A 16013-nucleotide genomic window follows, 5' to 3' on the forward strand; every position below is an offset into this window, starting at 1 on the left:
AGAGGCATGCCTGCTGCTTAAGCGGTGAGCTGCATAAACGTAATGTGTGGTGGTTCGTTGCATTACCTGACTGATATAGCAGAAACTCGACTGCTTCAAACGCATGAATTCTTTCACTAAACTCGGCGTAATTTTTCACGCCTGTTATGTGCCCATATTCCGAAGCACGCGCAGTAGGCAAGCAAAGCCAGCCGACTAAATCTACCGCTCCCTTAGCACGTGGCGGCCAATTTCTCCTTTAAATCTTTTAAGACTAGGCTTCAAGGTTGGCACGGGACGCTCTCTTCTAGTCTTTGCCTTTCTCCATGGCCCGCGTAGAAGCCGTAGCAACTGACAAAGGATATCAACCAAGCGTGCACCCGCCTGACCTCCTCCTCCGTGGCACTTCGCCTACTTTCTATTTCCACCCATCGCTCAGCGCTACCTAGACTTTCCTCTTGGTGGCGTTACTTTGGCACGGACTTGGCGCTCTCCTCCGTACTTTGAGCGGCGCCCAATTCTACTCTCCACTTCCAGGCGCATTCATCCTCCGACACTCGCTTCATCCACAGCGACACACATAATCTCGCTGATTTCACTGACAGGGCGCGTAAGCTTGCGGGTAAAATGCCGTCAGTAGCTAACGTGCTGAATCACGCTTGCTTTTATTCGACGATATAAATGGTTTGAAATAGTAGTGAGCATACGCAGGAATTGCTTTGAGCTGGCAAAAACACTTGACAGTTTTTACCGCTCCTTGATTGTTTTGGCAGCATTCTAGAGTATATAGGGTACCCGCATGAAACCTCCTTGATTTCAAAATGAAATAAAAACTGTAATACAATAAAACGAGCCGTTTGTCGTATCATGTAATGACGTTCAAACATTTTTCCTGGTTATTTTTTCAGACCTCTTGTGTGGTTTCAGGCACTGAATAAATGCCAAAAATTGCAACACCTCCAGAGACAGTCAAATTCACTTGCACAGTCACCCATTGCTATCCAAGTAAATTTTTAACGTGAACTGCTTCGAAAACAGCAACATATTTTAGTGCATAAAAATGATGCCAGAAATTGGAGATATCATTGTATCAGATTTTTCATTTTCATTTTGAAATCTGGGAACTTTCATCTGGACATGCTATATTTGTACTAGATGCAAGAGTTCTCGAACATGAAGCTCTATCATCCTTACTCGGCAATGGTCTCCAGTTTCGTCAGGCATTTTGCGATCCTGCCCTGTCTGGTAAAAGGAAGCATGGAAACCAGCCGGCGCACCGCTGGCTTGTGAAACTCGTAAACGCCCCCAGAATTCAGAAGTAGATTCAGCTGCAACATAGTGCTGTGCAGTCCTTCCATGGTGGGGTGATCATGCGAGAAGCGGGCACCGTAAAAGAAAGACGTAATGTTCTTCAAGCTGCTTGTAAACAGGTAACCACGAACGTCCATCGATTTCCCTCCGACTTTGTCAATGGCCTCCACAACACGGTTGAACTCCTCCTGTATCCGTGCGACGCAGTCAGCGGGAGGGGAAGTTCAGGCATGCGAAGTTGACAAAATATTGTCATATGCTATCACATACCATAGGGATAATTTATATCACAACTCTTGCACTATAGGGCAAGGTAAAGCACCCTATGCACTAACCGCACTATTATGGTTCTAGCTTTAAAAGGTTGCCGGCTTCCGTTCAGGCTATTATATTATTCGCGCGAATGCTTGCGCAAACTATCACACGTGCATCTTTAGCCTCTTCCACTGTGTGCGCGTGTTTACCGTTTATTAACAAAATTGGCACTAAGAATTGTGTAAATATACTTCTAAAAATGGCCGTCTCATCTACTACTCTACTAATGTAGTATTGATATTGCTGCTATAGGACACAGTCAAAAAATACTTGAGGTCTAGCAGGTTATCGTGTGTACACGTTTACAGTGTGATCAACTTTCGCAGCTATAAAAGACGGCCCAATGAAACAGAAGGGCAGACACAATATTTTCAGTTCAATTTTTCGTAGACGCAAACTACAACAAAATGTGTGTTTCCGTAAGTAGACTAGTTTACTATAAAATCTATATGAAGTAGTGTTCGTGAAAAAAATGGGCGTTTGAATAGGAGTAGCAGCGTGACGAAAAGTTAGCGAAAAGATACTTTTTTTACACCAAAACTCAACAAAGCACCGCTTTTGTCATTTGCAGGAAGAGTAGCATGACCTAAAATGCTCGACTCATAAGAATAACTTCCGTTCATAATTAGGTGGTGCTTGCGGCGCGCTTAATATTTGCAGGTGGGACTTGCTGGCAATTTGGTCGCAGCGCCCAACTGCCAAATGTAGGCGGTCGTCTGCTTAGGAGCTGTTGACACCGCTACTGAGAAAATTATACAATTGCCATCTACGCGCTTCTTTTTCAATATTGCTCAAGAGGTATATTCTACTCATTTGTAAGGAAATTACCTTGAGTAAAATTTCGTCGAAGTTATCGTTTTAAAGATTTGGAAGACGTCTAAGGTTCGCTACTAAGAGGCGAATACGATTGCATTCAAAGGTTTCTGACTGCATCTCATGCTTCACGGCAACTGCCGCCTATCTAAGCGTGATGTTTCCCGCCAAGCGCTGGCGGCGAACGCTATGCGCGAAGGCGAGCTTTCAGGTAGACCATTTCTCTATGGGTAGACACACGGCCTCTTGCGTGGGCAGCGATGCGATGGAGGTTAGCGCCATCTGGAGGTGTTGTAAGGAAACGGGCGCACCGCTTTATGGCGCTTGAGCGTTCGGAGGTCATCATAGCTCTAGGAATTGCAGAAACGCTAGAAAAAAGATGTGCGTTTTGAGCTTGCGCGTAACAGAATTATGTTTTCTCGTGTGTTCAAACTACAATCTGACGCTGTCACATGTGTCGGTTGTTTGTAAGTCGTGCTTTACAATTTTCCTGACGTATTTTACCTTGAGAAATTCACATACTTTATTAACTTCATTGAGCTACTTGGAGGGTCTGCGTGGTTAGGCAGGCGATGGCTGAAGTCAGTATTGACGAAACGACGGTCGACGCCGGGTGTAGGACGCTAATACCTGATATTTATTCTGCGGCGCGGGATCCTTAACGCTATCGCGTTCATTCCATTTATGGGGTAGTTGATCTGTTCGTACGCGCATAAGCAGAAGTAATTTACAGCAAACTTAACGAGCTAGGAGGTATATGGAGACGGAATAGAAAGGGCTCGTTTACTTCAATGCGGTAATTGCAATTACTATTCATTATAACCATGTAAGGTAAAGAAACATGTTCGTTTTTTATATTTAGTCACAGGCAACAATACACAATAGAAGTTTATTAAACAATTCATGTGACCTGGCGGCAGCATCTGCTATTATCTTTGTCTGATGAGAAGTACATTCGAAATCTATTTGGGTTCTTGGTTTTAGAGGTACGACTAATTCCACCTGACATATTATAATGCATAATTAGTGGTTAAATCACAGGTAGCCGAAAACGGTAAATGTAATGCCTGATTCCCGAATTTTATTTTTCCCACCAATCATTGCGATACAAATGCACTTACTTTCAAAATAGAGACTAGCCCTATAGAGATAAAAACGATTGCTCTTGTACAAGGTATTGGTAATAATTAGGGATCTGTTCAGTCTTTCTCAATACTAGAGCCTACCTTTCTAAAGTTGGAGTATATACATCAGTGATCGCCTTACATGTTTACATTTATTTTTCCATTCAAGAAGCCTAGCTGATTATAAATAAGAACAGACCGCGCTGGCACAATCATGGGGAATAATTTATCTAGACTATATATTAATGCAGCAATTATGCAGTTATTGAATACATTTATCAGAAATTGCAAAATCTGATTGGTCAACAAAGGTAACTCAGTAGCGATTTTGCTGCGATATCCCATTGTGAAACACGATTCGTCCACGGAAACACCTGCAACAGGGAAAAGCTTGAATTGAATAAATAACTGCTGCACAAATGATGATTTCATTACTTACATATGCCGCCTTTGTGTGTTTGAAGAAAACTGCTTGCTCACCATCATGCTGTTTTCCATAGCTGTCCTTGCAAATCCGAGGTCACGAAGGATGCTCATGCAGAATTTTCTGTTTTCTGACCACGGTTTCCCCTTAAGAAGGCCAATACCTGTGCGACAAAGACAGCAGCTCGCCGTTCATGTAGCTACCTCACACTGCGCCGATGTCGTGCGTGTTGGCGATGCCACCCCAAGTACATTCCATATGAATTCCGCGTTGCATTTTCTTAGACCTGTCCAGGTAGGTTCAGAAAGCATTCGGGAGTTACAAATGAACAATTATCTATTGAAAAGCTTACGCTTAGCCTGCCTTTCAAACTAATGCACTTTTGCTAAGCGCGCCCTATTCGTTCCCCAGGTTACACTGGCAGGAGCATCTGTTGGCACTGCATTTTACAGCGCAGCTTCTACGTGCGCGACACTGCGGCGAGCGTTGGCGTCGACGTAACCGAGGCAAAGCACAGAGGATGAAAGAGAGAACGCGGAGCGCAGCGGGAGGTGAAAGGAGCGAGGAGGAAAGTGGAAGAGAGGAGTGCAGGGGAACTCTGAGGCGGAAAACGGAGGAGGGGCGCATGGCAAAAGCGTGAGAAGAAAAGCGTAGTGAAGCAACGATCGCTACCACATGGCGCCAGAGTACAGCGCGTCGTCTGGGAAGGTCGTCTGCAGAGGCCGCTGTGAATTAGGCTCACCCGTCGTCCGCCCGCTACCTCTCGCAATCTCGACATAAGCAACGAAGTCGCCCCACTTTCCGCTTCTGCAAAGTGCTGCAGGAGACGGGTTGTCCGCGTCAGCCAACATATCGCGAAATGAAAGCACCTGTAGAGCTGCGCGCAAATTCCGTATTAGGGAGTACCATAATCGACGGTGATTTTTTTATTATCACGTTAAATACTATTGCCATAATAAATACAGGTACACTCCAGCAAGCTTTCCTTAAGCTGCAGTGCTAGATGAGCTATCCGACCACAGGGCTACGTGGCAGTCAGCTGAATCCCGCTTGCTTTAATTTCGTTCGCCGGTTTTTCTTAGGTTGGCTTCAAGTAGCCGTCATCCACCCTGTGCCGTCACTGTAACCATGCACCGTGGTGCGACAATAGAGTTCAATTCCTCCCCTTTTTCTTCTGTGTGGTGAAAGATGGCGACGTCAGATGCGGCACGACGCGGTATACACGAGGGCTTGAGGGTTGCCGGCAGAGAAAAAAAAAGTAAAGCAAGTTCCACGTAGTGAAAGCTGTCAGATCAGCCGAGCTGGTGGTTGTTTTCTCAAGTTTGAACTCGTATTTAGCGCGATTTTCATAAAAGCCTTTTGTCTTCATGTCGTAGTTTGGCGAGATTCAAGCTTCGGTTTCCGAATTGTGCATATTGTTCAATTGCTTGAGGTCGTGATCAAACCACAGTTTACCACAACTTGGAGCTGTGGTCACACTCACGGCCGAGGAATTCTCTCTTGAACAATCCATCGCCACCCTCGGTGGGAGGATTCTCTCTTCATTGACGTCTCTGCTCGGCCTCCTGCTCTCGAAGTTGGGGGTTAGCTTACCTCTGCTGGCGCTTGGGTTGGGTTGCCTTTGCTTGAGAGGGGGGGGGGGGGGTGTTGGCTTTCCTCCACCGGCGCATAGCTTGCGGTTCCCGTTCTCGATCCTCAGCGGTCACAGTTTCCATTCACTGGCACTTTGTTTGGGCTTCTCGCTCTCTAAGCTCGTGATTTACGCGACGTCAGGATTTTCTACCTGGACACCGGCGAATGCACATTCGCTGCTGGCCCTACTAATCCACCCTAAACCGCCCGGAATCTTTCACCACCGGCACAACATCGTACAACCATCGTCACCGGCAAGCCACCAGCTTTTACTTGACACCAATATTTTCGGGCTGGACTCTTTTCATAGCTGGAGACGGCCGTTTGAAATCCCTAAATGGCGGTGACCGCTTTAAGCCTAAACGCGCCAACGCGACAGCGGGACAGCGGATGCGGATGCCGCGTCAGCATCCGACGCACCCTGCAACGCGGCTCCCAGGGTAGGGGCCCGAGCTACGGGACTTTCCGCCAGCAATTCCGACCCGGTTGACCAACTGGAGTGCATGGATGCAGAAGACTTGGAGCCCGAGCATGACATCGAGTTCTGTGACTACAGCCCCGGCCGGAGTGGAGGAGCCGATATGTCCAATGGTACACATTATCAGCCGCGCGTGCCTCACACTCTGGTACCGGGTGGCCGACGCTCGCCGACGGAGCGTTGTCGCCGAGGAGTCCTTCAAGACTCCAGCCGCCCGATTGGACTCAGGCGAACGTCGACACAGACCCGGCTGGCCTCGACTGCCGCGCCTCCCCACAGGGAACCACACGGTGGTTCTCCGAATAAGAGGAGGTATATCACTACAACATGAGGCGGTCTTACCGCTGCGACACGCGATACAAACCATACTCCGAGCCTCGCTGGATGCGGCAGCGCGCATACGAGTACGCAAGGAACAGAACATCGCCCTGGTCAGCACCCCGGACCTTGACCTGGCGGAACAGGTTTGCCACATTGAGACGCACCTGCTCGGCAACAAATCGTGTCAAGTCTCTGCGTATGTGGCTTCCGCGGACAACTTCTGCAAGGGGATAATCACAGGCGCCCTACCTATACCTACCGAGGAAGCCCTCATGAACGATACGGTCATCTACCCCCATGATATCACATAATCCAAGACAGACCCGTCGGAACGAACGGAGCATGCCTCTACACCTTCGAGGGCAGGCAAGTTCCCAGATACGTATACTTTCAAGGCGTAGAATTTCGATGCAAACGTTTCCGCCTAGTCACCCAAGTGTGCCACTGCTGCCTCCGAACCGGACATCGACATGACATCTGCCCATACCCACAAGAACGGCGGTGCGGGAACTGTGGCTTGCTTAACCCAGACGAACACCGCGAAGGTTGCCTTCCCCGCTGTCTTACTTGCGAATCCGATGACCATCCCACTACCTACCTGACTTTCCCGGCTCGTTAGAGGGGACTCGGGCCCCGAGCGGTGAAAGAGCGGTGCCAACGCCCAAAGGGACCCAATACGACTCCACCGAGGTGGGGTACTGAGGTATCAATGACAAACTAACAACCTGACAATATTCATAAGAATGTCTGCAGCCAAGTACCTCAGAGTACTGCCCGATCCAAGGAACCGAAAACATCATACCACGAAAAGAAAAACAAACAAGCACATGTTCAACCCCGACTACCTCCTGCCATACGGACACCTGCGACACCGCTCACGAACCACACGCCACGCCTTCCTGTGCAGTGTGCCACGAGAAGCGATGCCACGTGGCCGGCACTCCCGCAACGAGAGCCTACCCATTTGCGTGGCTCGGCGGCAAGAGGGGATCTGGAGATTTCATCGGGTTTGGCAACCGCTGGTAGCCTCGATCCAGACCCACAGCTGCAGCAACGGCAGGACCCCCTGGCCGACACTGGTAAGTCACCCGTTGAGCAGGCCTCCCCACTACCTCCTCACCCCGCGCCGCCCCATGCACCAGTCCTCTCACAACAGCCCCGTGCACAATATTTCCAAACCCCAGAATTCACACAAGGCCTTAGGCAACTAGTTCTAAAATTTGTAAGCAACTGCCTTGAGGCTGTTAAAACACAAATGGTTAAGCAACAAGAGCACGCTCTACAAAGAGTGAAGAGCGCGTTTAATCAGCGCATCGGCAAAACAGAATCTGCAATTACTCACCTCTTCCATTTGCATGCCTTGTCATCACCCACCCGTAAGCATAAACAGCCCAAACCTGCGGCCGCCGCTCACTCCCCTTTGCCCACGCAGGAGGTGACCAGCACACATTTGGGGGTTTCGACCCCCATAACGACTGAACATGGCCAACCCCACTAAGCGACAGAATTCCGGTAGAGCGGGCTTAACTCCTCCACCCGGAAACCAAACTTTATCTGACCTAGTCATATGGCAATGGAATTGTAGAAGCATCAAAAAGAAACTCGCCGAATTGTCCGCATGCATTCAACACTTCCCGAAGCCCCCAGAAATACTGGCCCTGCAGGAAACAGCGTCCGCGTCTCTATCCTTGCAGGGATATTACGTGGCATCCGTAACACTGCGTACCACTATTCTTATTAATAAAACCCTCCCCTTCATAGACGGAACCCCTACCGGGGGTACTTCAGAAGGAGGAACCGAGTACACCGCTGTCGAGATGATCCCGTCCAACCCCACATCGGGAAAAGGACTGCTGGTTGTCAACATATACTGTCCACCTAAAATTAAGGGCGCAAGTGTACTGGAAATTCTTCTTCAACACGCTATACACATCGAATCATAGTGGGTGACTTTAACGCCCGCCATACGGCATATATTTATATATATAGCACGCCGAAGGGCAACCTTATACATAACAATATGATGCACCATGCACTTTGATAACAGATCCTACTATACCAAAGGTAGTGGGCAGCAGTACAGCAAGGGACACCACGCCAGACCTCACGATGACAAGCACGCATGTGATAGTCAAAGCACACGAGGTCCTGCCGGACACATTAGGCAGCGATCGCCACGTGATAAAAACAACCCTAACGCAAAATTCCAAATTTTTTCGCCCCCAAATTTAGACCCTCGCTGACTGAAATAAACTTCGCTTGAGCGTCGCCGTGGAGGATACCACACCACAGAAATTGGAGTCTTGGACTCAAAAGATGCAACATGCTCTCGACAGAGCTGCAAGAATGATTAAGAACTTCAAGAATGCCCCCCAAGTAGACCACCAATGCTGACCCATTCATTGCCACCGCGTGGCAATGAATGGGTCAGCATTGACATTTTGGCACGCTCCGTTTCGTCACTTCAGAAATTAGGTGGTTCATTTTCGGCGTGAACCATCTCATGCGTTACGCCATGCTACAGCTTTATCCGCAACAATGGTGAGAGCTTGGTGTCTTATACTGCACAACCTCGTACTTTGGCACGGTACAATCCGTGAACTCTTAAGTGAGGGAAGACGTGTTTTCCTTTCCAAAGTCGTTAAAGTCTTGCTTACTCGGTGCAACACCGTGGATAGCATTTAAACCACCAAGCATTCTTAAATAATAATGAATTAACCTGCGCTTCAACTGCAGTCTTGGTGATTTGATGATATTGTACAATATTCAGCGATTGGAACGCGATACTGAGACAGCATGGTGGCTGGCACTTTTTGCGCCACCGGTGATCACTGGGTGACCGCTGAGGTGACCGAATGCAGTTATGATGCATCAAAAAGACTCACTTTCCAGTGACTCACAAATGCATCACCTCAGTCTCATCAACGCCAACCGGAGGCCCAAGTACTGGCCGCCATGTTGTCCGAGTATCACGTTCCAGTCGCTGAGCAGTGTAGATTGAGTAAGATTAGATCAACCGGAACACAAACGTTCCTTTCGGTACATACGTATGCAACAGCACTACAAATTTACAAACTAATTTCTCGCTCTTTTGCCTTTTTATGGACTGGAGCCTTTGAGGGTGCTGGAACCAATGCACGCTTCCCTGCACCCCTGAACCCACCGAATACACTCCTATTTGTGACGTCGCAAAGTACTCAGAGTACTTTCTGCTGCGGGTCCATGCATTGATGACAACGACTAAGATATATGAAAATTGAGACGTCGTGCTCTCCAACGTTCTATTTTACCTATTCGTGACCTCAATAGGCTTTGGCTTCCTTCCCAAACGTATCTACTTTCTTTCAAGCTGCTCGGCTCAAATGCCGGGCCCTACTGCATCGGAGCTAGCTATGCACCCTTAATTTACGGAGCTTAAACACTGACACCGTCCCGAGATTATTGTTGCTATGAAAGCAGTATCATCTACGCCAGGTGCATGAAGGAATATTACGATCCACTCATACAAATACATTTTGAGTCGCCAGGACGGCTCTGCGTTATGCCCGCCGCCAATGTTGTAATGAAAACATGTGCTGTAGTGTTGACGATTCAGCCTAAAGGCAGAAGATTGCGGTCACATTGGCTCTTACTGTATTGAGCTCACCATGGACTAATTTACTTTCGTGTATGTCGCGTTACAGTGACTACAATGATTACATTGAAGTCGGTAGTCACTCCCCAAAATAGCAAATAGGCCAGCTCAGCAAGTAATAAAGGACCCATTAAAATGAAGAGAGCATGAAATTATATAGCTCCAGATATCAGATAGAATTAGATGAACTTGCAAATGTGATTGATCAAAAGAAAAACAAGCGTCATTCAAAATTGTAGGAGTAGAAACATTAAGAAGCAGTAAAATTTGGGGCAACGTGAAATCAGGCAGAACGTAGCTTGGCATTAGAGGGAACAAGATGTGTGCTATTAAAAATAGGCAGGGTGAGGTGATCAGTAATTTTGATGGCATAACAAACGCAACAAAAGGATTCTTCATTCAACTGTAAAAAATTCAGCGCCGGAAGACAATGCCTGTCTGTTGCATGTTGTACATGTGAACAACAAACATTGCTCAGGTACAGTGACAGAATCAATACCAACATAACGGAAGCGCATCCGACGATGGTACAGAAGTACGGGTTGTAGAGAAAAGCAGCCACGTAACCGTGATTGGACTCAGTCGCCCACCGGAGAGTCAGGTTCCGGGTTATCACAATGTGGTTAGAATGGTTTGCAACATATGTGTAGGAGAGGACAGACAGTAAGAAACCGAATGAGGTAGTTTTCTTGAAAGACAGACGGGATACTATGTCTATGAAGCTTGTGATCATCTGTTAAAAATGCTCCCTGAATGCAAGCATACTAGAGGCGCCTAAGATTGCGAGCTTGATATCATTTCAGGAAAGGGGATACGTTAAAGAACTGCAGAATGATAGGTCCAAAAGCGCGATTTTTACTTCGTACAAAATATTCTGTTAGATAATCTGCACCAAAGCATGCTAAATTTTACAACAGTAAACGTGCTGGCTTCAGAAAGAGATATCAAGCAATAAACCACATCGACGTCATCAATTTGATAGTTGAGAAAACTGCTTAACAAAATCAACTTTTTTCTATGGCTTCGTTAGATAAAAAATGGCTTTTTTATAAGCTTAGATACCTTTATTGGTAGTCATTACGATGTTTAGCACAGACAAATTATGCAAATAGCTTATCAAATATGTGTCAATATAAAACGGCGACCTTAACTGCTTCTTTATTGAAGCGAAAAAACGCACTTTCACAAACAAAAGAGGCAATAAACATAACTTTTAAAGTGCAGTTCAGGGCTTCCTTAAACATTCATTCAGGTCATTAGATTGTGAAGAATGAGTTTGAGGACTGACGGTGAATATCTCAGGAAACAGACGTTGGCAGTTGGCGACTTGTCCAACAAAGCCAAAGGTGGCTTGCAGCAAATTATTCGAGTCCTTCACCGACAAAGTGTAAGAGTAGGGTTGAAGTTAAGTTGTAGAAGACAACGGTAAAGCGCGCTAGACAGACACGAAAATTCGCAAGTGGCACTACGCCTCTAACATCTGTGCAAAAGAAGATGTGTAGTCCAAATAGTAACAAGTGGTACATATCCTAAGAAGGAGATTTACAGAAAAATAACGATCGGTGAAGCGCACAAGGGTACGCGTTACCACTGCTTGAGCGGTAACCTACCACCGCCCTTTAAAATCTGCAGTCAGTGCATCGTACTGATACTAAATCATGGGCAGAAATTCCAAGGTTCACAAAGATGCTTGAGAAGTTAGCGATGACGCAAAGAGCGATAAAACTAAAAAGATCTGACCTAATGGTAAAGGACATGAAGACAGCGGTAATGATTACAATGCGAACGACGGTAGCTGATGTTCTATTTGATATTACGATAAATCAATGCAGACGGGCCAGCCCTTTTGTGCTTGTGACAGAGAGACATTGCTAAGTTACGGTGACAGAATCAATGCCAACATAACGGAAGCGTATTCGACGATGGCAGAGAAGTACAGGGTGTCACGAAATTAGGAAAGCTGCCAGCATAACGTAACTTGAGGTGACGAAAGGTAGTCCTAATAGGAATATTTTGGGCAAGGACATTATTGTAGACTGAAAAAAAAATCTGTGATGATCGTTAAGATATAATCCCTTCTGATAGCCCTGTTTCAGCGCAAAAAAAGAGCGCAAAAACTTGAACAGCATATCAACGTATGTTTTCTGAAAGGATTTCAAGTTACCTTGGTTTTTTTCTCGAAAGAAAGTCAACACCGTGGAACGGCACAACAATTCTTTCTTGTTACAGAATTGTCTTATGCTTTCGAAGTCATTCAGCAGAACGATGGTCCTCAAGTTCTTTCTTAACCTGAAAGCCAGAAGATAAAATCTGACATTATTCTCGTTTTGTAACGAACTCGTATTAAATGTGTAAATGTTTGTCAAAGAACGACTTTCTCTCGTATTTCTTTTTTGCATTGTGTACGTTCCCTTGAGTTTCAATATTACAGTGCATAGGCTAATTTTGCAAAAGCATTTGCGTAAAAAAATTTATTGTAGTTATCATTGTACTCTTTGCCAAGAGAAATATTACAGTTTTATTGCAAAAAGGCGCTTGTCTTTCCAGAAACTTCCCCATTTTGAAGATGCACTTACAGCTTGCACTTCTCCGTCTGCTACGTAATCGAGTGCACGTGGGGCCTCGTTCTGTAGCTTTAGAAATGACGTTCGGGAACAAAAAAAGTAAAAAGGCACACCTAATCTTTCCGTCATAGGCGTTCATTGCAGGTTCGCGAAACAACTAATGCCATCTCAAAAAGGTTTAAAACACAAATATATTGTAGTGCGCAGGTCCCATTATAAGCATACGCACAACACACGCTCTTCACTTTTCTATGAGGACTCTGCGTGATTTTTCGACCGTTTCAAGTTGAGTTGGCCAATGTCAAAATGCTGGTTCGTCTTTTCACTACAGTATTTTGAACTTAGGAAATGGCATTCTTTGTGTCTAAGTCCGTGACAGTGGAGCAGCAGAAGGGAGCAGCTTTTCTTAAATATATGTTTTGGCTTTATTGCACTATGTAAAGCACAACATCCTTCTCGAACTGCTAGGCGAATTTATTGAAATATGAAGCACCTCTCTTATCAACAACCTCAGTGTGTCACTGAGCACCAAGTACAATGTATATGTAAACTTTATTTGCTTTTGTTGAAAACTGAACAATTTCGCAAGCGCCTGCGTTCTTAAACTTTTGCAATTCTGATGCGTACCTGAAGACTGGTCCATACTTCTTTGACCATTGCATGACGGCTGTGCTTTGTACGCCCAGGCTATAAACTTCATTATGCCCCCACAGAGGACTCGCAGGTGGCATTGGTGGAAGCCTGGTTCCAGGCGGAGCGCGTCGCCGCTGAAGAAACTCGTCCAGGAATTGAATTGCTGCCCACAAGATAGCCGCCAATATAGACGTCAATAGGATTAGTGCCATGGTAGTCATCTTTCTCAAGCCTGCAGAGTAAATAGATGACAGAAGGACAGGGAATCGCGGTTTTTAAGTATTTCCATTGAACTATTTATCGAGGTATTGTTTTTTTAGACATTTGTGATTCAATGTGTATTTACTTCTTTTCATTACACAACACAGAAACTGTGACAGTCAGCCTGGTTGGAGGATTTGCAAAAAATATCGTGACATGTGATCGCATGCAAAACCTCAGGTGGAGAACGTTTTCGCATGCCACCTGTTCTGGCTGCGGCCGCAACGGCTGTGCATGGCTGCCGGGACCACGTGCTAAGCTTTCAGAATCTCTCTTGGGATAACAAATATCATGACGGTAGTGGTCATCATGCTTGTTATAATGCATTTATGCTCCATGAAAATTCAAGCTACATTCTACAGTCCTCTCAAAGGTGCACTTTACAATTATTGCCAAAGCGTGGCAGGCAGCGTTCAATGATGCGTGTTACAAGCTGACGAAGATGAAAATAAAAAAAAAATATTTTATTCGCGTCGACTGAAGTGCGAAAGTACGCTTTGTTTCATAAAAAATGAAACTCCGGATTTTCGCGTGATAAAACCACGATATCATAATCAGTCATGCCGCAGTTCCCGTAGCCTATATTCCGGGAAATCCTGCATAATTTTGCCAACCGAGAGTTCTGTAACGCGCACCCGATGTACACTGCATGGGTCTTGATTATGGTTTACGGGAGCATGGGTACCGCATTGGGTGCACGTCGTCCGTAACGGCGACTTGGCAGCACCCAACGCACACAACGGCAATCTGGCCGCAACAGTTGCAGCGGCATGTCCCTTTTCTAAGCCCATTCTTAGAATAGAGACCAGGCTGATCAGTTTCCTGGATTCTTGCTCGCCCTTAGTTCCAACGTTTTCTGCGGCCACCCTGGGTTAATTTCCGCCTGCGCTTGCGCTCCTTGCGAGTGCATTCAAGCGTGTGCGCCTTGTAGTACATGCTGCGCCTGGCTCGATCGCCGAAGATACACAATGCGACAACCATTAATGTATAAGATATCCTTGTCGCCGGGGCAAGGTTGATACTGCAACCTTGTTTCGCCTGTTGAGCTCTTATTTTCCTCTCCCGCTAGATGACGTGGTCCCTCTTTAGCCAAGTCCAACAACGACGACACAGGGTCCACATAAACCGCTTCGCTGTAAAAGTTCTTACGTTGAGACAAAAGTGGAACAGGAGCGGCAGCGGGTTTATCGTACACCATCGCATCAGAGTGAGGAGGAAGCAAAGCTCGAATAAACGACAAGAAGTGGGAGAAGCGCGAACACCTGCTTGATCATCTGCTTGCACGATGACTTATCGTGCATATGTAGTTGATGCTATATTTTTAAGGCAAATCACTTCACACCCCTAGCCGACAGCTGCTATTTCTGGGCATCTGCTACAGCGCCCACAAGCGCAACCACACTCGCCCGTTCACCACACCACCGTCAAAAGAACTGTAGTGGAAGCGTTACGAATTCTGACATTTCTGATCGAGACAGGACTGATGGACACACGGTGATATATTTGATGCGGAAAGATATGCTTAGTCGGAGCCATTGCCGGCCAGGTCTGCCAAGGTAACCCAACCTGTGTGCATCACCACCACCAGTACCACCTTATTACAAAGTGCCAAAATTTCTTTATTTCTATACTAATAAAGGAAATGAAAAAAAAACGTTTAATATATAGTTCGTATGAGCTTTAGACGAGGGGCCCAGCATGCGTACGTTCACCTTGTATGGTATGTTGTCGCGTTGCGCCTGGTGGCAAGTGCGGTACTAATGCAACGCGCAGGCTCAATATCAGCTTTCTCAGCAGCCGATACCACCAAAGGTGTTTGTTACTGATGTCGGCGACCACCAACCGACCATCAAATAGGCGCACAGTGTATATAGGATCACTGTTGAGGGCACGAAGAGCTTAGAGAGCAGCCGCAAAAACAAAATGTAGAAATCGGCCGTGAATAACGACACTCCCAAATTATGGCAGCATACTTTGGGACGTAACGCTGACACTTGCCAGTTTCGCTGCCTATAACACTTTGACACCCTTCATCGTTTCTTCTTCGCTTCTTCTCAGAAGCAAAAACAAGGTGAAGACTCTAACCAGGTCAAGAGTTTGTTTTTGTAGGTTCAGGCGGCAGCATTCCGGCACAGGCACAATGCACAACAGCGCGTGCACATCAATTTGGAGACCGATATTAAGTGAGATGTTGGTGACGTCAGGGCCTGGAACCCCTAACTACTCTGTCTGTCATAGCCCAAGTGGCACTTCCTAGAAATCAAGGCCACCACGGTGCTCAGCACAATGTTGTATTATTTCACCAGCCCCTTAAGAATACACACATCAGCATATTGCACGGCAACGTACACGAAGAACATCGCGGTTTGGCAATTTAGCTGGTTTCGGATCAAATCGGTTCAAGTCGTTGATCATGTGACTCTGACACACTTTGTTCAGTGTAGTCACTGCACGATGACAAAATGACTTGGTAGTATCAAAGCGGTGCCCGATGCCATTAATTAAACATGCCAATGCGGCCGCG

The 16013-nt window shown here is 46.4% G+C and overlaps 1 protein-coding gene across 1 annotated transcript in view; it reads right to left on the minus strand.

Annotated features, from left to right (window-relative positions):
* The window catches only part of LOC126534890 (cytochrome P450 2C20-like), a 72252-nt gene extending 58767 nt beyond the window's left edge, over positions 1–13485 (minus strand). The window contains exons 1-4 of the mRNA XM_072289196.1: positions 13223–13485; positions 12196–12320; positions 4023–4129; positions 1174–1478 (exon numbers count right to left, since the gene is read on the minus strand). Of these exons, the coding sequence (XP_072145297.1) occupies positions 1174–1478; positions 4023–4129; positions 12196–12320; positions 13223–13449 (764 nt within the window). The 5' untranslated portion in view covers positions 13450–13485. The remainder of the gene's footprint in view (positions 1–1173; positions 1479–4022; positions 4130–12195; positions 12321–13222) is intronic.
* Positions 13486–16013: the final 2528 nt, after the last annotated feature.

Source organism: Dermacentor andersoni, chromosome 7, assembly GCF_023375885.2.
Source record: "Dermacentor andersoni chromosome 7, qqDerAnde1_hic_scaffold, whole genome shotgun sequence".
Taxonomy (NCBI): domain Eukaryota; kingdom Metazoa; phylum Arthropoda; class Arachnida; order Ixodida; family Ixodidae; genus Dermacentor; species Dermacentor andersoni.